General features: G+C 46.7%; 2 protein-coding genes and 1 non-coding gene across 4 annotated transcripts in view; 1 reads left to right on the top strand and 2 right to left on the bottom strand.

Moving 5' to 3' along the window:
- Window positions 1–14,795, bottom strand: part of LOC135390475 (transcription factor RFX4-like) — a 59,490-nt gene extending 44,695 nt beyond the window's left edge. Inside the window, exons 1-4 of the mRNA XM_064620181.1 lie at window positions 14,786–14,795; window positions 14,210–14,297; window positions 2,913–3,036; window positions 188–249 (exon numbers count right to left, since the gene is read on the bottom strand). Coding sequence (XP_064476251.1) covers window positions 188–249; window positions 2,913–3,036; window positions 14,210–14,297; window positions 14,786–14,795 — 284 coding nt within the window. The remainder of the gene's footprint in view (window positions 1–187; window positions 250–2,912; window positions 3,037–14,209; window positions 14,298–14,785) is intronic.
- The window catches only part of LOC135391325 (uncharacterized), a 686,593-nt gene that overhangs the window by 511,683 nt on the left and 148,628 nt on the right, over window positions 1–26,282 (top strand). The gene's annotated exons all lie outside the window — the stretch shown is intronic.
- Window positions 7,292–7,455, bottom strand: LOC135393601 (U1 spliceosomal RNA). Its single transcript, XR_010422701.1, has one exon. It is a non-coding gene; the product is annotated as a U1 spliceosomal RNA (small nuclear RNA).

Genomic DNA, 26,282 nt, shown 5'->3' with positions numbered 1-26,282 from the left:
CAACAAATCTGAAAGAGCACGATTCACCCTGAATGCCGGTTAGTTGTGCAAGAAGGTGCTATGCGGTGAAGTTTTCTTCATAGAGTATATAGTCAACACCTTCCTGCACACATTTTCCAAGACCCGATGTGTCTGCTAATAACATATGGTCCACACACGCGGAAACATTAGCATGAATGCACCTTACCTAGACTGTCCCCTTGTTCCAAGGCGTCGAGTAGTTAATTGAGGAAACTGCTGACGAATGATCTGTAAATCACAGGATGCCATTGACACACGTGATGATAAGCCACAAAGGCAGTGATGTACAAAACGACGGTGAGCAATGAATTTAGCCAGACACTTCGGGAGGCCAAAAGAAAAGAAAAAAGTTGAGAAAGCATGCAAGGATGCAATTATGAAAACATGTATTTTTCACATAATCGACTGTACTAAATATACATATAGTAAACACGCTTAGGAAGGGTACATGTGGATGAGGGTACATGTGGGTGGGTACACGTGTGTACAAGGGGCTCATGTGATGAAAACATGTGTCACAGAAAGTTACAGCGCGAGCACTGCGGTTCCTTCCCTCTTCGAGGTAACCAGTTGGATGTCGTAAACACACGCCTGGAAATAGCAGAATCTTCCATTTAAATACGCAGGAAGAGTAAATGAGGCATAATGGAAAATTACATTTTCGGGCTGATCACGTATGTAAGACACAGCCATGCAAGTAAGAGCTGAGTCTGGCTACCATGTCTCATGCCTACGGACACAGCACAGGTAACATATGGAAAGCAACAATACCTATCACGAATCTTACAAAACCATACAGAAAAGAATGTAATCAAATCTGCTCTAATTCACACAGAAGTTAACCTCTGTTGTCTCCTCGGAACGCAGCTCACTCTCATGTACATTGTCGGTCTCTTGCTGAACATCGCCACTTCTATGCACCTATTTACCTGATCTACTGCTTGCGGCATACTTTTCCGAAACTGACAGCTCGCGGTGTATCCTGCCTGAAAATCCTCATATGTTGCGAGATCCATCCGTCAGATGTCGCAAGGTCCGCCCAATAGACTGGGTACTGCCCACCCTCAAACACAATAGTGGAACAGCTCTTTCAGGGATGGCCAAGCCTAAATACGGGTTGCTGCAACTTTGAACAAAGATTTCAGACAAGTGCGTCGTAAGCAGTACCTTCATTAACGCTTATCTATGCATATAGCCTTTTTTTCTTCACCGTGATGACTTTGAACGTATCCGTTTACGAAAGCGAAACGGACTCCGCGATGCGTGACGAACTCTAACAAAAATGCCACTGCTTTCCACAGCGTCTGGCCATGCATGGTGAACATAAAAGAAAAACGTCAATAACGTGTGCGTTCTACCCGTGCTTGAACGTGGAATGTTCCAGCTAATTCTGCTGCTAGTGAAAATCAGCTAACGAGCAGGCGTTTCCAATTAGCGCCCAGGATATGGAGCCGAACTCAGTCATCCTGCGTCAGTTTTGTGCTCCGTCAAGCGTGAAACAGGTTCTCTCCCTCGATGACACTGCATGCCTGTCTCATTAGCAACGTAAACCAGATTATTTGATTTACACTCGCTTCTGTTTACTTCGGTATCTCGCATACTCCCCCCGTCATCTTTTGGAAGAACGCGTCTTTGTTTACGTCTTTCTGTTTCTTCTACGTTGATTTTGCCACTTCTACAGTCTCGAAAGGCTTCGTTAAGAGCTGGTAATGAAGAGGCGGACATTCTCGGAGCTCAGTGAAGAAAAAAGTGATACAGTCATGTGTAGGGAGGAGACTCGGGACTATAGAGCCGATAGTATTTCGAACACAGATTGTTTTTCTTCTGGGGCCATGGCCTCGTTATTGCCACGTTATTTGAAGGGTTATGGATGGCGTCCAAAGCAGCACAATGTACTTAAAGTCGAGTGCAATAGGGGTGGACGGGTAGGTGGAAGGCCGTGAACAGACTCTTGAAAGTAAAGAACATTGATAAGACACATACCGTCCACCCCTATTGCACTCGACTTTCAGTACATTTTGCTGCTTGGGGTTAACGGGTTTAACAGGGGGACCAAAGTGTGGATCTGTACGTCTTTTCTCTCCCTCTCCTTCTCAACAAGCGCTATCATGCGTAGATGGCTCGGATTGGCCTCCTCAAATGATCTCCCGCGATGAATTGACAAATCGTCTGAGGTGCACTCTTATAAGAAAGATGGTTGGTGGTGGTGCTGGTGAAACGGCTCGCCGTTGTCGGCCTCACTGAGGATGCGTACTTCTAGGGGGGGAGGTATATATATGTTTAATAAACAGGAGGTGGCGTCCACGCAAGGAGAAGTCAGGTAGGATTATCTACGGTAGTTCCCGACAAGTATCGCGTGCAACGACTGAACACTCTTCACGACTGTCATGCCGGGCAGACAAAGACTCATAATAAGAAGAGAAGAAAGATGGACCTTGATTGAACGGAAACATCTCCTTGACTCTGAGGAGCAGCAAAGGAGGGGGCGGGGACTAGACAGGACGGACACGGGACAAGAACCGACAACGACGACTAGTCCCCACTACCTCCCCTTCGCTGCTCCTCAGGCTCAAGGAGATGTTTCCGTTCAATCGTTTACACCAGCTTGCTTGCCTCCTCTACTTATGTTCAAGGATTTAACTTGGATGGAAAGGAGGGGGAGGGTAATGGCAGGATCGGGAACTTCACCGCATTACATGCTAATAGCCAACCATCATCCCGAAAGACATCGTTCTCTCCCTGGATCTGTTGAAAGCGGGTGCCGTCCGCCTTTTTGTGACACCTATGCAGTTAATTGTCACAAAAAGGCGTACGCCCTATGCCTTTGCACACATGAGGATTGATCACGATATCCTTCTGTGCAATGGCTGGCCCTCTGCGCTTTCACGTACCTTCCCAAAGCTTGCCGCATTGACTGGTTGCATGGAGTTCTTGGCACAGAAGTCCACGTAGTGCAAGTACAGGGTGTTCCTGGGAATGCAGACGCCTTCGGCCACTTCGTAATTTTCGTCTAGCCTGCGAATGACCGGTTTCTGTACAGCATTTTTCTTGTTGGGGATGCACACTCACAGGGGAGACAGGGGAGACCGCGAAATGTCACATGCAGCTGATATACACTACTAGTTGGACAGGAGTCTATATACGTGATGAAGACCTCAGAACGCGAAACCCTTCATCACGGTGCAGCAGCTGGTGTCCCGCACGGAAACGTCCCTTCCCCTTAGTGCGCGCATTGCTTCGTCGTCCAGCTTCTGGATACAACCAAGCCGTTCTGGCCCACCCTAGCATCATCCTCAAGCACAAACCTTTGCCGGCTGTCCCACTCTGGGCCCTGCCCGCACGTCTGTGTCGACGTACCTGGAGTGACCTCAAAGAAATCTGCATCGACGGTTGTTCTACGGCAGCTCACTTTGGCCGTACTTGACGGCGATACAGGGAGGATTCAAGTTTTCGCCGACGCATCAACGACTCGTTCCGGCTATGCTTGTGCCTATGTGATCCCGCAGTTGTCGGCTGAAGGATGTACAAAACTGCCACACCACACGGCGGCGGCGGCAGCGGTACTGCGCGCGATTTGTATGGCGCTTGTCTTCACTGCGTCCTCTCCGCCCTCAGCCTAATGTTCCATCTACACCCACTAACTTGCCCTACAAGTCATTCTCTACTCTGCAGGATAGGGCTGTTCGACTCCAATGGTGCATGACATCCTTGAAGTGTACTCCTCTGCCGTATTACGGGGACACGACATCCAGCTGCAGTGGGTCCCTGGCCATTGCGGTGTTCCCGGAAATGAGGCTATGGACGCGGCTGCCAGGCGAGCTCATCTAGCGTGTGGCCTTCGCACGCACCCCGTGTACTTCACAAGAGAGGATGCAAGAGCACGATAAACGCAGTAGTGAAGCATCCGAGCATGGAACGTTGGCGTATCTTCCTCACTACTGCACAAAGTGGATCCGGATCTGCGGTTTCTAATGCCCCCAGCGCTCCCCCGTGCCGTTACTTCCGTTATTTACCGGCTCCGTCTGAATGTCCCATATACCGGCCGCTTCCCCTTTAAACTTGCGAAGATTTACTCACCCGATTGTTCTCAGTGCGGGGTATTGTAAGACACAGAACATGTTACCGAGGCCTGCCCTCGACACAGCGCGCCTCGTTGTTCCCTTGCGGCGACACTTGCCCGCCTCGACAACCGCCCCTTCTCCGTTGGGAAGGTTCTCGGCTGCTGGCCTGCCAGGTGACGGCATTGCGCGCTCTTGCCGACTTCCTCACCCCTTCGAACCTGCTTGACACTCTCTAACAACTTCTGTGACACTCTGTGTCCGCGCTGTCTCTGACATTATGAACCAGTGAGCGTTTCTCGGAGTCTAACGTCTCCCCCCTTTCTCCTTTAGGCTTTTTTCTGCTTGACCCACCCTTTGCTGTTTGTTTGTTTTTCTTTCTTTTTTTTTTCATTTTATACCCACAAACGCGTTTTGGAGTAGCCACTCCTGACTGGGTCGGGACTAACCTCTCCATATTTTCCTTTCATATCCAATCCAATCCAGAATAGAATAGACAAAGGTTTGGACAGTAGACAACAGACAATAGACAAAGACACTTTTCTAGAAATTCATTAAATATTGCATCATGGTGAACCTTACCCAGAGTCCATCATGTCCATCATTCAACATCACCATACACCATTTCCATTCACCATCAGTTCAGTTTCATTCAGTTTCGTTCACCCTCACTCAGCATCACACCAAAGGGCCCATGGGGCTCTTAAATGTCTGACTTGAATGAATAAATAAATACCGTTGCCCATAACACAACATCACATCATTGTTCATGATGTGGTGGTGAATAATGGCCGTGATGGCCAGCATAAGCCGGCATAAGTGTTTTGACATTTCCAAATGAGCGCTCTACGTAAGTTATAGCCCCGCCATCGAAGTGTTCGCCTTCTGTGTCATGTCTTGTTGCTCATCAGAATCCTATCATCGAAATTATATTTATTAAGTACCACGATCATGTTTCATATTTCACTATCCCTGGACCACACGCATGCCTTCTATAGCCATATAACGGAAGTGTATGCTGACGGGTCAGTGCGGCAAGGTTCCGACAACGGCGTACTATGCCCCTAGTGAAGACTTCGAGCATAAGTCTCTGCTTCCATACGAAACGTCGTCTGTAGAAGTTAAACTGTTTGCTATTCTTGCCGCGCTGAAGCATATGACCTGCTTCTCCGCGTAGCGCCTAGATGGGAGCACATCTCTGCTGGATTGAGTCATCTGTCTGTCCCTCTGTGTGTTTTACATTATGGACCCATGTTCCCTCCACATCATCATCTCATTTATAAATATGTGTGTGTGTGAGTCTCATCTCGCCACACACCCATGTTCCCGCCACAGCATCATCCCATTTGTTGTGCATGTGTGTCTCATCTGACCTATGTGTCCCCCTCCCCGCTGTGAAACTGGCGATCACGTCGCCAGCCAAGTATGTGTTCTTCCATTTGAAAGGAAAGAACAGACAAAACCATGCTTTGAGAAGTCGTTGTAGAGCGTTCTAGAGGATATTGCGCTTTGTCTGAAAATGTGCCAGGGCCAATGCGTCCTCTATCTGTACTAGGTGCATGACGTAAAAAGAGCGCGGAGCGATATCCCTGCCCTCTCCCTTTTATGCCCGCGCTTCCGCTGCACGGCGCTGCCATATGACGCTAAAGCTAACAGACGACACGCTCGGTCAAAGCAGCTGCAGAATTTGAGGAACGTGTCCAGCTTTTTTTTTTTTTTTGCAAACGTCAGCCGTGATAAGGCAACGAGGAATTAGGCGAGCTATAAACATGCATGGAGTTTGTTGTCTTGGTTTTGTGTCGGATACTTTGTTCACCGTCGCAGAAGTACCTATAGCGCATGAACATGTGGTATTGGCCGCCTTTTACATCATGCCAGCGAAAAAAAAAAAGAAAAAAAGAGCCGAGTGTGTAGTTTCAGGAAATCCCACCAGACTAGGCCCTGAGAGAAGAATGGCTGAAAGTGCTCAATATCTAGGAGGAACTGGCAGCTGAACCCCACTTCCAACTACCCAGCCATGTGCACGCAGTTTGCAGGCAGTCTGCATTTTTTTTTTGGGGGCTGGACTTCTGAACGACATAAGATGCGCATGTTGAGACCCGTTGCAATGCCCAGCATATTTCCGCGTTACCCTTCGTACGTAAGTCCTGCGACGCAAAAAATAACAACGCTGCGACGGGTAGCATTCGGAAAAAGAAGCGTGAGCATTTTCCTGTACCTATACAGATGACGCGATTTGCTTCGCCCAAGCTGTGATCCGGTACTGCGACGTTAGGCGTCCCCGTGGAACCGAATATACAGGACACAAGGCCAAGTGAAGCAGCTGTTGCTGGCAGTGACTGGGATTGTGCTGATAGTGATAGTGTACACGGCCGCCAAGAGATCCTTTGGCACGCAAAATGGAAAGCGACGCTCATTGGTACTCTTCAGAGAAAGGAAAAAATTGGCGTGAGAAAGAACATGTCCAGAAAGCACGGAACCAAAGGCTGCGGTCCACCGTAGACGCCAACAAAGAGAAAGTTGAAAAACTCAAAAAAGAATACCACACCAGGCAAGTTTCTTGGATCGCGGATGCCGAGCAGGCGACATAGACAGCTTGTTTGTTTGCTTGTTTGTCACCGCATCAGCAGTTATTTTTCTTGGCATCATTTCTCATCCTATATGGCTCCGGAAAGCATAGAGAAACTGCACTTTTACTGAGCCGGTCTTTCGAATGTAAATCACCTCGCAAATCCGTGAGCATGTTGTGTGCTTCCCCAAGAACATGGATGGTTCTATATTCGCTTGGCTCCTTGATACGTTGTGCTCAAGCTGAGCTCATTTACACCTAGGCTCACAATAAATATCTAGTATATTTTGCATTGAAACAGCTCGCATCCTGCTGGGATTTACAAGGAGAGTGTAGCGCGGGTGGCAGTGTCAGAGCCGTATACAGAAGCTGGCGCCATCTCGCGTTCATCACGGAAACCACGCGCACAAGCAGAAGTACGGAAGCGTGCTCGACGTGCGACAGGCATCTAGCATAGAGGAGGCGTTGGTCAGGCTTCGCGAATATGACGCCACAATGCTCTATTCGCAAGAACATTCATCGGTCATGAGGTGTGTCCCTGCTCCTCGGCAAAAAGGAAAATAAAATCGTTTCATAGCCCCTTTACCGACTCTGGCACGCTAGATGAACGTACCGAACAATCTGCTTTTCAATTCGACAGAAACGGGGACGAGCGCGTACGCAAGCCCCCACTACCAAAAATTGCATGTCCCAGCTACCCCGATTTGGGGAAGTGGCAGGTTTCAACCAAGACGCAGTGCAATGCCTTGGCCTCCAACCGGGGAGCCTGCCACATTGATCACGGGCTACCCGACACCAGGTAAGTATGCCAGGACTTACATCGCGAGCGGCCCCTAATGGGGCACTGCATACGAAGGGAGCGGTGTTTGGTGTAGCGACAAGGGTGAAACAACGTAGTTAGGATGCCGAACTTTTAATACTTGCTGCGTGCAACGATGTCCCTTGTTGTAGTTGATCTGTTTCTTGCTTAAATTTATCGATTTTTAGGAGCATTAAGGCTATAACGGCCATTATGCCAGCCTCATTGGAAGACTGCAACCAGACAAGAAATACTGCTCCGTGGTTTTGGGGCATGCATGGAATGGTGCAGGGAGCATTCCAATGAAGGCTGCTGAGGGATGTCCATGTGACTGGACTTCCGCCTTCGATGTCGATACATATACAGAGTGGGTGCTATAGAAGGTCAGTCACATTTTCGTATATCGCTATATCTGCTTGAGAGACAAGCTCCGGCTACCAGAAAGTAGATAATCTGCGCCAGAGATGTACGAAAAAAATCGCGGTTGCAATGCATTGCGTAAAAAAATAAATACGACCACACAAACTTTCGTCTTCGTGCATTTCCTATGCGTTATAACGATGGATTGAGACGAAAGTTTGCGTGGTCGTATTTAGTTTGTTACACAGTGGTTGGTAACCACAATTTTTTGTAGGTTTCTCAGGCATAAATTCTTTACTGTGAGGCAACGGAAGTATGTGCGCCAACGAGGTTTCCGTCAAGGAAATATCACGTCATGCACGAAAATGTAAATGTGATTGGCCTTTTAGACCATCCACCCTGTATATAGGGTAAGGTGGGGCTACTTGAAGACGGGAGCAAGTTGAGGACAGTTTGGGTTTTTCGCGTGGTATTTTTTTAGCAATATTTTTTTTCTCGTCTGTGACACCAGGGTGAGCAGAGTCGTTTTCTGGGCTTTGAAGTAACATGTTGACGTTCTGCACGTGGCTTTCTAGAAAGACGTGAGACGTTGTTTTGCAGATGTGGTCGATGTAAGAGGGGCCCCTTTTTCTCCCACCTGTAACTTTCGCGAGCATTGACTTCCAATTTGCTCATTTCTGCTCCTCGGCTAATAAAATATGACCTCACCGTTATGGTGCTGTGTCATTACCCTGTGTTTCCATGTGCGCTACTTGTGGCTGACCGTTTCGGCTGGCCCAAACAAAGACAAAATTTAAACCCGGCATCAATTTTTTCATGTCCTCAACTTACCCATAGGGTGGGGTAAGTTGATGAAAATTTGTAGCCTGTCATTTTTGGCTCGTAGGAAATTAATATCGGGTTTAGCACCACAGTAATTTGTGGATCATTTCTCAAAGGTTTGGGGACTCAGTTAATGAATTATGGTACAATTTAGGCGATTATTCTGACTGCTATTAACAAAGTAGTCCAACTGTCTTCAACATAGACCACCTTGCCCTACACGAATCCCAGAGCAAGACGGTCTGAACACCCCTCCATCTCCTGTGCGGCCATTGTATTTCCCCCCTCTCTCATCTCTCCATTTTCTCTTTCTTCCCCTGGTGCACCAAGCCGTCAACTCAGGGTGCAGGCTAAACTCACCTTCCCCAAACGTCATCCCCCCCCCTCCCACCCTACTGTCGCGATCGGTTTCCACATCCGAACGGGGAGGTGCTTCGGGCTCGAATGCGGACATCTGCTGTACACGTCCGGGCGCTATAAGGTAAATATCAGCACAGTTCCCTGTGAAGTCAGCCCAGGACTCACGAACCCCCGGCCAACAAGCCACGACACAGGCGGGCAGGTGGTAGCGGTAGTGGTGATGGTGAAAGGGCTCGCCGTTGTCGGCCTCACAAAGGTGGGCAACGTCACGACTGACGCCCTGGGGCAATGTGCGTCCTGAGACGATTTCTAAGGGAACTGTGCTGACATATGTCTGAAAGCGTCTGAGGAAAACCCAGGAAAAACCCCAGACAGCACAGCCGGCACCCGGATTCGTACCCGGGTACCTCTCGGGTTCGAATCCCGGCAGATAGTTCGTAAATAACATTCAAATCAACCAGTCATCACCCCTGGCCAGTGAAGCCACGCGATGTGTTCAGTACAGTAACGGTCGTGTCGTGAGTAATTATGTTGATTGAGATATAGGCCTATTGGTATAGTATTCAAATCTAATGTAATTTCAAGGGTGGGCTCCCGTGAAGTTAAAGTAGATACGTCTTTCCTTGGCCAGTGAAAGGACAAATATCGTCGAAGAAGAAGAAAAACAGCTGGCAAACGTGCTGCGTGCCATAATACGCAGACAACATTCCACGTAACCGGAGCTGCAATGACACTCGTTTCCGAAAGACAAAAAGGTGAAAATTATCTAGCTGAAACGTATTAACAGGCTCAGCTAGGACGGAGGGTTCTCTTTATGGCAGCCCTCAAAGATTCATAAAGTCGAACGCACTTTAATGTCACTGGGCGACGTGGGTATATGGACCACCTCTTCACCATTTTCCCGAATCGGATTCTCAGGATTCTCAGGGAACGCTCTCTGCCTCGTTCATAACCCCGTAAGTTTGGTATACACATGTCACATTTCCAGTACACGAATTCAGCTTAAGAATAATGAAGTACACTTTTCATCCGTCCGCCGGAGAGAAACCGTCTGGTGTGAACCAGCAAAGTAAACTTGCCCTCTGTGCAAGCGTGGAGTCGTCCTGCGTGTCATCCAATGGTACTGACCTTGTGATTAATCGTGTGTGTCGCTGTTTTGTTTAGGTGTATTTCAGTATTTGAAAGGTGTGTTTCACAGTATTGGCTCTAAGTGACACAGACATGGTGAAAACAATGCTAAGGAGATCGAGTGACGCAATGCTGAGAGAAGTAAGAAATTCTCCCGGTGCCATTTGTTACGGGCAGGCTACCTCCTCAAACAAACCCTGACCTGCATAGTATTTGCGCCGTGTTGCGCGACGCTTGCTCCTCGACTCCCTCGTTTGCCCATAACAAAATGGCGGTCAACAGCGTCTTTGAGCTTCCATTGGTTCAGCACCCAGAATGACGTGCGCTTCACGTCACTTCTCCCACATTTCTCTACGGCGGGGAAATGCGGTGAGCGGTCTCCTTAGGAATCTCTCCTCCATGGTGACAGACCAGGATGGAGATTGTTGAAGTGTCTCCCCGTTTCCTGTGTTCCCCGTTGCTTCTGCATGTGGACATTTTATTCTGCGGAGTTGCTCCGTCTACATGACACCGCTCGTTCATTTCAGCCCAACTCTAACCCGCAGCAGACGAGCTGGTCATTTCACAATATTGCCATCAGATTACACTATGTCTGCCTTTTCCCCATGCAGACCCTAAAAACCATGCTCCCACAATGCGTTCACTGGTAATGCGGGTATATCCAGATCGAACCCCGCGGGTTGCGGGTGCGGGTACAACTTACCAGAGGCACGTCTAGCTATTAGAGAAGGCATTTTGCAATCAGGATATGGTGCCCCTTCCAAGAGCTGTGAAGCAATAAATTACTAGCGATTAAGTAACATTCTGTCTGGTACCCAAGGGAGAGTTTCTTGTTGAACAAAGTTAAAATCTAGGCAGATTAGTTAGTCGTTATTAAGGGCGATAAGACCCCCCGTGCTGCGCCTATAAGAGAACGGGGACACAGCAGTTACTTTTTGCGGTGGTTTAATGACCCTGCTCCAACTTTCTCTCTGCGGTATTGCTTCTTTCCAGAGCTGAGTCTCGCAGATGTTTGTTTATTCAGGCGATCAGTCTACTGCGATCAGGTTTTTCATTTTCCTTACAGCCTCTGCTCTTGCACATGTTTCAGCATTCATTTAAAGCATGCCATACTCAAACGAGGCTTTAATTCTTCGTGTGGAGACTCACCTCAATTAAGCAATTATGCAGCTTTTATTCATTATGCAACTTCACTTCTTATAAATTTGTTTTATCGTGGTATGTACCACATTGATCGTTATCTTACATACACGTATACACGATACGCGTTCCCTTCTGGTCACAAGTGGGGAACCCATCTTGCACATATTTTGCGGAAGAGCATGTGCTCGTGAATTATTGTCTCCGCAGTCGCGACGGTAATGTTACGCCGGGCTGCAATGTTCCGAACTGCTCCACGCCGGTTCTGAAGGATGGCTCACTCAACGCCTGCGATGCTCACTCCCTGTCTGTTCAAATGGGCTTTCTCCTTTCTTGAAGCGCATGCTACAAACGGACTTGTTTCTCGTGATGTCATACGTAAAGTTCTTTCTTGCTCGGTTGGAGCGATCGCGTCCCATCCGAATGTCTGTTGCTACTGCCAGCAAGCACCACCGCACGAGTACGACGCAAATCGAGGAACACCTTTACTCACAAACGCGCTCGAAGGCTCCGTTTTATGCGGACGTTACAGACTGTGCTGGTGTGACTTCAGTCGGACGAACATGTCCATGCAATTCATTCGTCACCATCCCGTTCTTCGCTAAAGTGTCTGCACCATTGATACACTTTTCCTTTTTGACATCGTTGGTTCCCCGTACTGTGCCTATAATCTTAGCAAAGTCTCAGCTGGTTTGATGTTCTCCCTCACAAGGAACTTCATTGTGCATCGCTGTTCCATAGCTATATGCAGACACACTGCTCACCACCATGATAGCTGCCGCTGCTGCACGTGCCGCTGACTCGAAAATTATTGCATACTGTCCTCCGAGATTTTCACCCAACTACATTTACTGATCTCTCTCTTTTTTTCTTTTTTCGAGCACGAGTCGCAGTCAACCTTGAGCAACTCTTGTTAATACAATGCGAGGTAACTCAAGAGTAGTACCCCTGACGCACCGGCACGTTTGAACTGCTTTCCATTAGGGTTCCTTTACAGCTGCAAAGGACATCTTCGGGGAGGGAGTTCGTGCCGGTGACACACGGAAAGAGCGATCCCCTTTTGGTGTTTCGTTTGTAAAATATACCCAAAAGCGTCGCGCTACACATTCCCATTAGAACCAGCCTACACGTACGTAAACATAACAATACGACCAATGAATTCAAAATACATACACCAATATATCCTCTCTTTTTTTTATTTACAAACAAACATTCTGCAACTGCAATATCTGCGCGCAGACTTCGAGAGCTGAAAAAATGAAAACACGGTCTAGCCTTCGTTCTGGAGTTTTGTTGTCGTATCGCCCTTCGTTCGAGGCGTCATGCGCCTTTACAGATGCAAAGATGATCGCCGATCTCGGCTTCCCAGTATGACTGCTTCGTAAGAGGAGATTCTCCTCTGCCGTGTGTCACGTCACTCAACGCCTTTCCGTTAGGTGTCTTTTTGTAAAGGAGTTGAAAAGTGTACGCGTGTCAGGGGTATATCTCCATCTAGTAAATTTGTTTAGTGACTGTAACGGTAACCAAACTTTATAGGTCACGCAATCGTAACATTAACTATTTCTTCTGAGTAGCTTATATACATGGGCGTTCCCAGGATTTTTTCCAGGGGGAGGGGAAACCTACACCCCCACCACCAGCTCTCTCTCTCTGGAAGCGGACGTTACAGACTGTGCGGGTGTTTAGAGGTTCCTTTTATGGCATCTGAGAATAATCATGACGACCAACGACTGGAGAACGCACTTTTTCACAAGCGACCTTGGAGCTCCAGAGGGAGGGGCACTGCCCCCCTTGCCCCCTTCTCGGTACGCCCATGCTTATATTCAATGCGTTGGTTGAGGAACGCAGGAACTGCGATCGAACGTTTAATCCAAGCATCCAAAACAGTGACCCAAAACCCAAGTGACCCAAAACCCTCGCGCCGCTCACCCCCCCCCCCCCCCCCCCGCGCGCAATCCCCTAAGGGTCCGTCTTCTCCATCATAATTTGTAACAGTGTTTTAATGCAACAGACGCCACTCCATGCTACGACTTCGCCGTCGTGTCGACCCGGCAATGGAAAGAATTAAATGAGTCACATGTTTCCTGCGGTGTTGTTGTGCCTAATGCTTCTATTGCTATCTGCGTAGCTGCCTCGTTTACTGGCGAGTTTCAGCCATTTCACGAATGAGAAATCGTCACCTTATGAAATTCGAGGGGGGCCCCGCCACCTTGACTTCACGAGGAGGACCCACACTCTAAAAACATAACTTCACCGTGTAGCATGCTGTGCGCCAGCCATTGCCGCGGATGATAGGGTTATCGCTTCTGATTCGAGGAGAGAGAGGGGCGTACGCCTTTTTGTGGCAATTTAGATATATGGTAATTGCCACAAAAAGGCGTACGCATCCCTCTCTCCTCGAATCAAAAGCGATAACCCTATCATCCGCGGCAATGGCTGGCGCACAGCATGCTATACGGTGAAGTTCTGTTTTTAGAGTGCAGAAAGGGTCTTCGTATCAGGTTTAAGAAGCGGTTCGCTACTTTATTCTGCGTAAAGTCAGCACCACATAGAGACAAAGCATGCTTACTTAAAACTACGTTACCTAACAATGAAAATTCCACTAATCACGTTGCAGTGTGCCGACTATCCGCCATCAGCTGCAACGACAGCCACTGGTAGCAACAGAAAGCCTGTGTTTCGAAATCTTCTTTCGCGATTGGTTGACATTTTGGCAGGCTACGGCCATTGGCTTACTTTATATGTCAACGAACGAAGGAGCGAGAGGAGATATTATGGAGGCTCTCAGCCACCTCAGCCGACCGGCATTGGTTTGCCCCCCCCCCCCCCCCCCCCCCGCTGGAGAAAATCCTAGCGGCGCCCATGTTTGTTGATATATACCGATATGAAGATACGATGACTGAGATATGTGCTCCCTGTATAGCACTGAGGTAGCATAAGCATTATACTCACCACATAAGAGTGGCTGGAGTTGAATGAGGCCTAAGAAGTGGGCAGGAAGAGCGGCGACAAGACCCGGTCTCTTCTCCCAGGAGGCCACCTGGAACAGAAATTAAAGAGAGTTCGTGGTGCACTCTAAATACATAACTTCTTCACAAAACACGGTTAAGGCCAACCACTACAGAGAATACCTTTATCATTCCCGATTTGCAGAAAGTGCGGGGCGTACGCCTTTTTGGAACAATTAGCATAACTCCGTAAGTGTTAAAAAAGGGTGTACGCCTCCCATTTTTAATGAATAAGTGTGCAGAACAGTGTCTTTCTGGATGGTGGTTCGCTAAGAGTGGGGAAGTGCTATGCGGTGAAGTTCTGTTTAGAGACGATTCAGTCATTACACCCCGACCCTCTGTTTTTTGAGTGTATATAGCCTGGGTTGTGAGAGCGTGCGCTTTGCAACACCAATTATTGCAAGCAGCTTTCAGAGAGCACATACACAGGAAAAATCACTCCTCCCCTCCACACACACACACACACACACATAAATGGAATGATGATGTGGTGCGTTATTCTCCGCCGTTATGGTGGTACACTGCCCCATTGCGCTTGTGGAAGGGATGAGAAAGTGATGAAGATGGAAAGATGTCCTATTAGAGTTCGTCCATTAGGAATAATTATAATTTCTACAACAGTCTCTACGAAACAAGGGAGATAATGTTTCACGGTGCTCTCGCAGATGTAACGTTCACTTGTTCACTGACTATCCTGCGCTCTTAAAAATCAACTTCACCGCATAGCACGCTCCTAGCCAACCATCATATGGAACGATATCGTTATCTGCCCCGATTTATTGAAAAACCGGATGCGTATGCCTGTTCGTGACAATTATGAACAGCATAAGTGTCACAAAAAGGGCGTACGCCTCCTGGTTTCAACAAATCAGTGCAGATGATGATATCATTCGAGATGGTTGTTGGCTAGGAGCGTGCTATGCGTTGAAGCTCATTTTTAAGAGTGTGTACAGGACTATACCGCATGAAACGAGGGGCTTGCAATTTTACTTGCTTTAACGATTTGCCTGTTATGTGAGGACTGATGAAAAAGTATCAGGAACTGATTTATATTTAAACACGTAACACAAATACAGGTTCGAAACTTCGAGGTAATCCAGTTCGGAATCCACGTACTGACCGAGGAGTTTCTCTACTGCCCAAAACGTTTTTGCGTATCTTCTCATCACATCACATCAGCTCATCACAATCGTTTGAATCTGCCGAACATCCTCAAATCGTTTTTCTTTCAGCTTTAGTCCGATTTTCTCCTAACCAGAGACACCAGGGTGACTACCCTCTGCGACTCTTTTTTTTTCCTAGAAAAAAAAAAAGGTAAGTCAGATGTTGTGACCAGAAAAATCAGACAGATGTGTCCAGGCAGTTCTTTGTTGCTTCCAAACAGGGCTTCTGAAAATGTACCGGACAGTGGAACGTACCAGCGCTGGGCTAAGTGTGTGGCTTCCGAAGGGAGCTACCTCGATGGCGACTAAGTTTCACATTTTAAAATATAATTTCGTTCTGCATACTTTTGACCAAATTTTATAATGCCCAGCACAGAAGGACCCCTTGTGCTCGCAGGAATGAAGAGCTATTACACGCATAGTGATTCAGCACAGAGAACACACGGAACTTGAAATTAAACCACTTCGCGAGGTGACATTCGTGGTGAAGAAAAGAATATTTTGTCTGCTATTAGGAATAATAGTTACTTTGATTCGCACTGCGTACGTAGGACAACTTTCGGTCCGTCAGTTTCAGCAGCGCACACCATTAATTTTTTTCGGGACCGCCGTACTCCGAAAAATGTGGTCTAAAATTTCAAAAATTAGAAGTGTTCGATTTTCAAATGCTAACGCGAAATCAAACACGAATCCTGCAGTGCAAAATACATTACACAAGCAGAAGAGTTAGATAATGTCAGGCATAAGGTGTCTTCACCCCAGACTTGTGCCCGTTACTCGAAAAAAGTAATTGATTACCGTTACCAATTACTCAACCCCAAATGTAATTGAGTAAGTAGAAAAGTAACGCGTTACTCCGGTCGTTACTCTGCATTCACGCAAATTATACCCGTCCTTGTGTGCCTCAGAAAAAGAAAAAAAAAACTATTTGGCACTGAGAAAATGAAATGTATTTAATACACTACTCAAATACATCAGTATTCAGCAATTAATACTCTGGGAACAGCTACAATAACACCAAAAGCAAAAACGCGTAGGACAGGTATATCTGGACGTCAACTGTATTTATCGCCCAGGAAGACGTTGACCCGACTGTGGAAGAGCATCGCGCGGTACTTCCCCATGACTCACTATACCTCCAAAGCTTCAGGTGCCAGTACAGTGGTGGAGGAAGAGATTAGGGAGAGAGACCCTGAAATTCCAGAACGTTATTACAATGGCCTCCGCTTGCTGTAGTAGAAAGGCATAACAAAGGCTGACGGCACGAGGGCCATGACTTGAGGCAGAACATCCGAAAGATAAGTTAATTCTGTCAGAAAAGTAATCAATTACTGAGTAATCGATTACTCCGAAAAGTAATTGATTACTCCAAAAATTACTTTGACAGAAAAGTAACTGATTACTCAAAAAACTACTAAGAAGATAATTGGTCACCAGTAACGCAATTGCTTGTAACGCGTTACGCAGAAATCTGCTTCACACTTCGGTCCGTGGCGATCTCCTGTAAAGCGTGCTTTCACTGCACGGGAACGATGTACGCCGGAAAAACATTCAAGCAATATGTATCTCCCGGCTCTCCCGTAATGCTGCTGCGGTGTTTTACTTTCTACCCCGTCTCAAAAAGACACCAGTGCATTGTAGTGCAACCGGAAATAAAGAGCGAGCAAAACGACGGCGTCTAATTAATCAAGAGATGTGGCCCCTGAGTAATGCCTTCAACCATCGCAATCCGATCCTCTGTATTTAGGCATCCACCAAGAGACAGTCGCGCAGCACTAAACGAGCAGCAGAGCATTTCAGTGGCGATAACTTTTCCCGGACATAAGAGCACTTCACACTCTTAGGGAAAAAAGGAGCAATGTTACCCCTTTTGGGGACCAAATGCATTGTCACAAACATTAGTTCGTTTAGGAAGTAGGGTAAGGTGGGGCAAGATGTGACACGGAACAAGAGGCGACATTTTTTGCTCGACGCCACCTGTCTCGGTGACGCGTTGCTCCATGCGCTTGAAACCTTATTCACAGGTGGCTCTGCATGTCCGCTTTATTGCACATGAGAATTGTCCGGATTGGTGTTTGCATTGAAGAGAGAGAGAAAAAAATCGCTTACTTCTGCCTGAAATGTAAAGACCCGCAAAATACACGCGACACTCTGTAGTTCCTTTTCTTGCCATGTGTGCCGTAGCGTTTCGCAGGCTTGTTCTCCTAATGTAAGTCCACATCCTATTCCTTTATTCATTTATCTGGATATATGAAAAATATGGGCGCTTTGGTTATCCGGTGTTGAACAGAAAAAATAACGCATCCGATGATATCCACGGGGCAAGACGCGATACTTTAATGAAATAATTTAATGCAATTTATATGTAATGTAATTTAGAAAGTGATAAGTCAACTATTAGGTGGCTTTATGCTTGTTCTTCAGAGATTTCCAACGAAGCAGAAGCGCAGGCAAAAGTGAGCGACCAGCGACAATCAGACTGGCGGTGCTTTGTTTACATAGAACGGTGGAGCAAAATGGCACCGGCTTCTGTGTGGTTTTATTGCACATCATTGGGGGGGGGGGGGGGGGCTGTGTAGGTGCTTGACTTGCAAAAACTAACTTGTATAGTTCATTACAACGGCGTGTCTCATCTTGCCCCACACTCTTAAAAATGAACTTCACCACATAGCACGCTCCTAGCACACCACCATCCGAATGACAACCTTCTCGTCCCTGATTTATTGAAAACGGGAGGAGGAGCCTATTTTGTGCCGTGCATAATGGGCACAAAATAGGCTCCTCCTCCTGTTTTCAACAAATCTAGGGCGAGAACGTTGTCATTCGGGGTGATGGTTGGCTTGGAGCGTGCTATGTGGTGAAGTTCATTTTTAAGAGTGCACGCGATGTCTCGTCGTGTCCCAATGGTCAGGGCAAGATGAGACAATCTGTATATTTGAATTTCTTGTTCTGTGCTTATTTAGACCCGCTACGTCCGTTCTGCATTTACAAGTCAGAATCTCTAGACCCCTGAGAATGTGCGTATGGCCTTTGAAATACACGAAAAATAAAAATTTCATATTCAATTGTAAATTTGTCTCATGTTAGCCCACCTTACCTTAAAGGAGCTATAAACTGTACCAAGCGAGCCCGCCGACTGTGTCGGCTCCAAACGGCGATTTCAACGTGCTATCTGTGACACCGTTTGTATAGGTGAATTTGATAGGTGCGTATCTCCAGCACATAGCACGCTCCTAGCCAACCATCTTCCCGAATGACAACGTTCTCGCCCATGACTTGTTGATAACGAGATGCGGAGCCTATTAGGCATCTATTATGCGCGGCTACAAAATGGGCTACGCCTCCCGTTTTCAACAAATCAGAGACGAGAAGGTTGTCATTCGGGATGATGGTTGGCTAGGAGCGTGCTATGTAGTGAAGTTCATCTTGAAGAGGGTAAAGCATAAGTTATGTGTACCTCCGCGTTGGCGTCTGATTGGGTGCTACAATTCTTCAGATGACGTAACGATGGATAGAGGTATCTGGACGGCGGTGCGGCTACTCGCCCGAATACGAAAGAGAGTGCGTTTTTGTATTAACGCTGCAGAAGTTATGAAGGAGAAGAGTTGAACAATAAATTGTAAATAAATTACGAAGCGTAGAAGAACAATATTACATCTATTAAACCCGTAACTAAATACATGCAGATCGGAGTTCTTACCTCCTTTAAATGCATGAAATGAATGTCACGGGGACTGCATTTCACGTTCTGTTCTAAGGGTCCCACGTACATAATTCGTGCGCATGAATGAAAGTACTTTGAATTAATCCGTCAATCGTGATATGTATGTGATAAAAAATCTTGCGACATGCATAGGTCCAAATTTCGCAAGAAAGAACCTCTAACTATTTTTTCCTTCTATGTGGGTGGAAAATTGCTACGTTATCTAAGTTATATAGTCTTATATAATCAAATTCACAAAGTACACATATTTACGTAGACTATTGCTTTCGGGAGACTATTTGCGAAGTTCAGTGACGATTTGCAGTCTTGGGGAGCAAATTTCGGTGTTAGGGGACTAATATCTATACGGGGAGTAATTGCAGTCCAAGGGGCTAGAAGCTGCAATTACTCCCCATTTTACTCTTTTCTTTTCTTTTTTCTTAGTGCACAACACGAGCTGCGAGAAAGAAAGTTATCAGGATCCTGTACATAATTCGGAGCCGCTATTGTAATTCGCTACTTTCTTCAGTATTGGGGTAGCATTTTTTTTACAAATGCGAAGAGCCCCATCCTTTTCTTCGCTACCTCTACAGTAGCTTTACATAAAATGAAAAATGTCAGATGCACGCACAAAAAGAATGAAGAGGGATAAAATACAGTTTTTTCCCTTTTACATCGGTTTACCTTTTAAGAAGAACTGCACTGTAGGCGTACGCCTTTTTTGTGACAATTATGAACAGCATAAGTATCACAAAAAAGGCGTACGCCTCCCGTTTTCAACAAATCAGGGCAGATAACGATATCATTCGAGATTATAGTTGGCTAGGAGCGTGCTATGCGGTGAAGTTCATTTTTAAGAGTGTGGGACAGGCATGGTTGCTGGTCGTAACATAAATTATGCCCTGTCAAACAAAACCAGCAGTGTTTTTAATTATATATATATATATATATATATATATTACCCTACTTTGACCTATATGCAGGCGCTTTTTGGCGGGTGCATTTTCCGCTGGCCACCACCATTTGTTTTTGAAGTCCATAATCGAATATGCAGAGCACTTTTGTACTGTAAAGGCGGACGAATGATTGTTAGCTTTTTGTTACACGAATGACGCAGTAGTTATTGCATAGATTTCTGAGGTCAACCCACCACATGAAGTTCATCGACCCAGAGGATGTGCTTAATTTTCGTTTCGTCTCCATTTATGTGTCTGTATATGCATGCGTGTGGTATGGCCAACATCCTCTGCCTCGCAGTCCCACGTGATATAGAGACAGTGTAAATTGCAGGGTTCTAATTTGAATTTGCGGGGGGAGTTCTGCTTTTAGGGTGTAATACGTTTCTCGGCGCCTTTCTTTGCACCCTTCCGCTTTTCCGCCTGTTCTGTCTCTGATGGAGTTTCATTCTATAGGGTGTGTGCTGTCAAAGGTCAGTCACATCTTCTCACATGACGCTATACACTGTTAAAACAGAACTTCACCACACAGCACGCTCCTAGCCAACCATCATTCCGAATGATATCATTCTGTGCACTGATTTGTTGAAAATGGGAGGAGGCGCCTATCTGGGACAGATTATCTTGTCCCAGATAGGCGCCTCCCCCCTGTTTTGAACAAATCAGTGCACAGAATGATATCATTCGGTATGATGGTTGGCTAGGAGCGTGCTATGTGGTGAAGTTCTGTTTTAACAGTGTACCTACTTGACAGACAGACTTCCGCTGCCACACAGTGAATAATTTATGCCAATTTAAAACCTACTCTGTTAAAACAGAACTTCACCGCATAGCACGCTCCTAGCCAACCGTCATTCCGAATGATATCATTCTGTGCATTGATTTGTTGAAAATGAGAGGAGGCGCCTATCTGGGACAGATTATCTTGTCCCAGATAGGCGCCTCCCCCCTGTTTTGAACAAATCAGTGCACAGAATGATATCATTCGGTATGATGGTTGGTCAGGAGCGTGCTATGTGGTGAAGTTCTGTTTTAACAGTGTACGTGGTTATCAGCCACTGCGTAACAAAATAAATACGGTCACGCAAACTTTCGTCTTCATGCATTTCCTATGCGCTATAGACCACTTTCTGTTTACAAACATGTGGCGTCCAGAGAAGACCGGTTCGAGGTTATATTTTGCTCTGGTTGGCAAGAAGCGGGAAAAACGCGTCTGCTGATAGGCCGAAAAGGCTGATAAGGTTGATAGGTGCCCACCAGCATGCTTTGCGCGGCGGCGAAACGTAATCGATGACGTAGGAGTGCAAGTGGTCTATACCGATGTATGGAGACGAAAGTTTACTTGGTCGTATTTATTTTGTTACACAGTGCTTGGTGACCACAATTTTTTCCTAGGTTTCTCTGGCATAAATTATTTAATCTGAGGCAGAGGAAGTCTGCGTCAAGGAGGCATCACGTCTTGCACGAAAATGTGACTGACCTTCTAGAGCACCCAGCCTGCATATCTTCACCGATGGAACTGTTCAAATAATTTTCGAAGGAGGGAACGGAGTGCAGCTCCCCGGTCTATAACATGTTTGTCACACGCCAGGGAATATAACTTGTTCAATATACGAGAACTTAGATGCCAACGTCACCCTCACGTAACTTCATTCACGCGAGATAATCACTGTATAGCGTTCGTGGTGTACACTCGTACGAACACAAAGCAATAATAGCTACAGACGGGTGGCACCCGTTGGCAAAAGCGGGGCTGGCGGTCGCCCTCTATTCAACAGCCGCTCCCACCGAGGAGGGGATCCTAACAGGGCAGAGATTAGCGGCATTCCGCCATTGAATCCTCGTTAGGATGAACACGCGTCGACTGGCATATCGTGTAACCGGGAAAGTGCCACGTGTCTCCGGCACGCAACGTGCGTCGTACGGTGGGAACTTGCTGCATACCTTCGCATTCCTAGTGTGTGCGGGAGGTGAGGGGTGGGGATGCTTGAAGGCTGACATTCATGGTAGGATGAATAGTGACTATGTCTCTTCCTGACTGTTCGCGGATTAAAAGTGATGACGGAACCGGCTTAATGGTTGCGAGTGATACAGATAAAATGGTTAAAAAGCAAGCGAGCTGGTGGTTAAGATCCATGACGAAAAACCCGAGACTGGGAAAAAGACGAAAAACAGACGACACAACACAAAGTCCTTTTTGAGACTTTGTGTTGTGTCGTCTGTTTTTCGTCTTTTTCCCAGTCTCGGGTTTTTCGTCATGGTTGTGAGTCGTTCTTCACTGGTGTCACGCGGTTGTTTTGACACACTGAAGCATTATGCCTAAAGAGTTATAACAATGAGACCTTGCAGAGGAGGTATCCAAAGTTGAGAGGTCAAGATTTCGGAAATCTTGCGTCCCTCCTTGTTCTGACAGGCTTGGATTCGTTAGTTGTACATAATTACCGTATCAACATGAATAGGGTAAAGTGGGGCTACTTGAATACGGGGGCAAGTTGAGGACAGTTTGGGTTTTTCACGTGACATATTCTTTTCTTTTTTTTTTTTTGCATTTTTCTCGTGGCAATTTTTTTCTCGTCTGTTTGTTTTATTGGAAGTTTGTTTTATTTTGTCTTACATGGAATATTTACATGAACTGTTAAAACCTGTAACACGAAGGTGAGCGTAACGTAACTCTGCAGTAACGTGTTGACGTTTTGCAGTGACTTTTTCGAAAGACGTCAGACGCTGTTTTGCAAATGTGGTCGAGGTAAGAGGGGCCTTTTTTTGTCCCATCTGTAACTTTCGCGAGCAATGACTTCCAGTTTGCTCACCTCTGCTCCTCGGCTAATGAAATATGATCTCGCCGTTATGATGCGGTGTTACTGCCCTGTGTTTCCATGTGCATGTTACTCGTGGCTGACGGTGGTCAGGACAGCCCGTCCACCACACTGCATTCAATGCAGAGTGCTTGAGGACACTGAGCACATACTGCTCAGCTGCGAGCGACTTGCTGCAAGTCGTGACGTTCTCTGGAATGCATTGAAACCAGGGGCAGCGGAAGGGGGGGGGGGGTGCTACAGGGGTTACTGTAGACCCTTAATTTGTGAAGGGGATGCAAAATTTCCATGGAGGTTAGGTGCCAAAGTGTTATCTCAGGTGCCGTTTGCGAATAAAATGCCATAAACCCTTTTCCTGAATCGACCAAACTTGCCAGCGTAGTCAAGTCTTCGTCGATTGATGTGGTAGAACTCACGGCGACATGACCTGAAAGTGTTCACGTGTTCCAGGATGTTTTACACAACTCTCAGTCTCATATGTGCCATGAGCTGTAGAATCGAAAGCTACACCCCACAGAGCGGCGCATACAATTCCAGGCTCTCGGGTTCTCGTCCGCGGTGACCGCATTCGGAAAAGCCGCCACAGAAAAGATTCATTCATATGCAAATAATGCAATATACATTCGATCCATACAAGACGAAAACAATAAAGCATTTGCCCCTTTTTCTCATTCAGACAGCCTCGAATTTTTTTGACCCGTGCATAAATTGGTGATTGCGGTGGCGGACGGAAGGGGCACCGGTTGGGATCTGGGGTCCCCCTGAATTCAGGACGCTGTGCGGCCCCTGATTGAAATGAACACAACAACGACACACAAGGCACTCGGTGACTGGCCTGCTGCATATGGACATATGTTGCGCTCCCTGACCTCCTTCTTTAGGACTTTTGTGGAACAAAACAACGTTATAGAATCCTTGGTAACGAGACCTCCATCTTAAACGTGCTGGATTAGCCGGCAAAATGTGGAGTAAGGCCAACACCTCCATATTTTTCTTTTTTAAACGAACCAGGGAAAACTGGAGTATGGGTCGACCCGCAACTTGCGAGATAAAGAAAGCCCTTTTTTTTACCAGTGGTGCGTAAATGATAGTAAAGCTGGCCGACAGAGCTAGTTTTAACTATGGCACCAGCAATTTAACCATGGTTTTGGTGCCATTTAGCAATGCCGCCAAAGCAACACAGCACAAGCCATACAAGGACGAAAAAGAAACGCTCACCACTCTAAACAAGAGTATATACAAGGAATTTTATATAGTTTGTCATAGCAGCAGCAAGCAACGGAGAGAAAACGGGAAGGGACAGGACACATCGCTCACTATAATCTAACAGAACTTGTGGTTCTATATGCAGTGATATTCTGCTAGTTGATAATCAGCGACGTGTCTTGTTTACCCCGTCTTACTGCCCCTTAGTTTACTTCGCTGATCGCTACGATGAACATGTACAAGCTACTCCTGTCCGCCACTGTCATGAGCTTTGGTTTAGTGGTACTGCAGGCAGGACCACAATGCGCAGGATGGATCCATACATTTATAGTGGTACCTTCGTCACTTTCCTGGTACATGGAGACGCTATTTTATCGATTCCAGCTCATTGTCCCCTACGCTGCTCGCTTATTACTGTCCGCTAGACAACTTAATGGCGGCCGCAAGACTGTGAAAGCGGCCCACATGTACTATGATGGAGGGCGTGGACGAAAGCGTACACTCTTAAAAATGAACTTCGCCACATAGCACGCTCCTAGCCAACCACCATCTCCAATGATATCGTTATCCGCGCTGATTTGTTGAAAACTGGAGGCGTACGCCACCCGTTTTCAACGGTTTAATCGCTTCATCGTCGTTACGGTCGTTACAAGCTAAGGAGTGGCGGGAAATTCGAAAAAGCGGGCGGGAAATTTAAAAAGGTGAGCACGTGATGAAACACGTGCACGCCGCTCTTCGCGCGATACGTGAAGGCTTTATAAGGCTTATATATATATAAGGCGCGATACGTCACGCGCAATGTGTCACGTGCCTACCTTTTTGAATTTCCCGCCATTCGTTAGCTTGTAACGACCGTAACGACGATGAAGAGTTAAGCCCAGGGCAGATAACGATATCATTCGAGATGATGGTTGGCAGGGAGCGTGAAGTTGAGGTGAAGTTCATTTTTAAGAGTGTATAGTACCCCTGTGAACGAAGCCCGTCGACTCCTGTAGTTGCAGCACTGAGTATTCGAACTTTGTACTTTCGGTGCCATCGAATACTCGAGCCGTGATACCTCTACGTCAGGCATCGGCCGTTCGTTGCCGTTGCACGATATTTCCGGTACATCCAAGTGGATATCAAGCTTTTTTAACCGTACGCTCTTATTAATTAAAATTATTAATTAAAAATTAATTTCACCGCATAGCACTTTCCTAGCCAACCACCATGCCGAGTGACATCGTCTTTCCCCCGATTTGTTGAAAACGGGGGGCCCGTACGTCACGTTTACGGTAAATATGAACCACATAATGCCACACGGCGTACTCCCCAGTCCCCGTTTTCATCAAATCAAGGAAATCAAGGTGGGGCACGTTGTCATTCGTGATGATGGTTGGCTAGGAACGTGCTATGCGGTGAAGCTCTGCTTTTAGAGTGTAGTTATCTTGCTCCCGCATTAGAGGTACGTGACCATTACAAAGCCTGAATGAAGCTAAACGCATCTATTCAAGCATCACTTGTTCGTTCCAGACTTTTTTATTTCCTCAAATACCCCTCAAAGGTGCCACAATCTTCACATCACTTCTCTTTTCAATCCGATCCAATCCAATCGAAAAACAGGATGGCTGCCACCCATTGTTGCGTAATTCGTAAACTTTTCTGTCAATGGCCCGTATATAACACAAGAGTCGACTTCTTCCGCTGCAGATTCGATTCGAAAGTTTGGCCTATTGGTGCTTACACACCAATGAGACCAGGAACACCCACTTATTAAGTGTTTACACAGTCGGGTATAATCGGTACGCCATTCGCGCTCCACAAATGTCTCACAAGCAACTCCAATGCACGCTGCTGGACTGGCGCCTCTCCCCCTTTTTGTTTCCCCTTATGGAGGAGGAGGAGGAGTGTCGTTGGGAGGAACCCGAGAGGTCTGCCTGCCTGATTAGGCGGCATGTTTCTCGGGAAGGGAAATGTGGCGGAGAGGAGGAGAGGAAAGGGTGAAGTGGAAGACCGAGCGGAATCCGCTCGGGGGGAGGATAGCTGCGTCCATGGGCCGACTTCAGGGGAACTGTGCCGGCATACGCCTATTACACATCTGCACTCTTAAAGCCGTACCTTTTATTGTAACTTTTAGAAACATGTAACTTCTATATAGACGTAGATTTCGAGATTTCTTATAGGTTACACCACT

This window comes from Ornithodoros turicata, chromosome 4 (genome assembly GCF_037126465.1).
Source record: "Ornithodoros turicata isolate Travis chromosome 4, ASM3712646v1, whole genome shotgun sequence".
Lineage (NCBI taxonomy): Eukaryota > Metazoa > Arthropoda > Arachnida > Ixodida > Argasidae > Ornithodoros > Ornithodoros turicata.
Note: the sequence above shows the minus strand (reverse complement) of the source record. Positions and strands in the feature narration are given on the sequence as shown.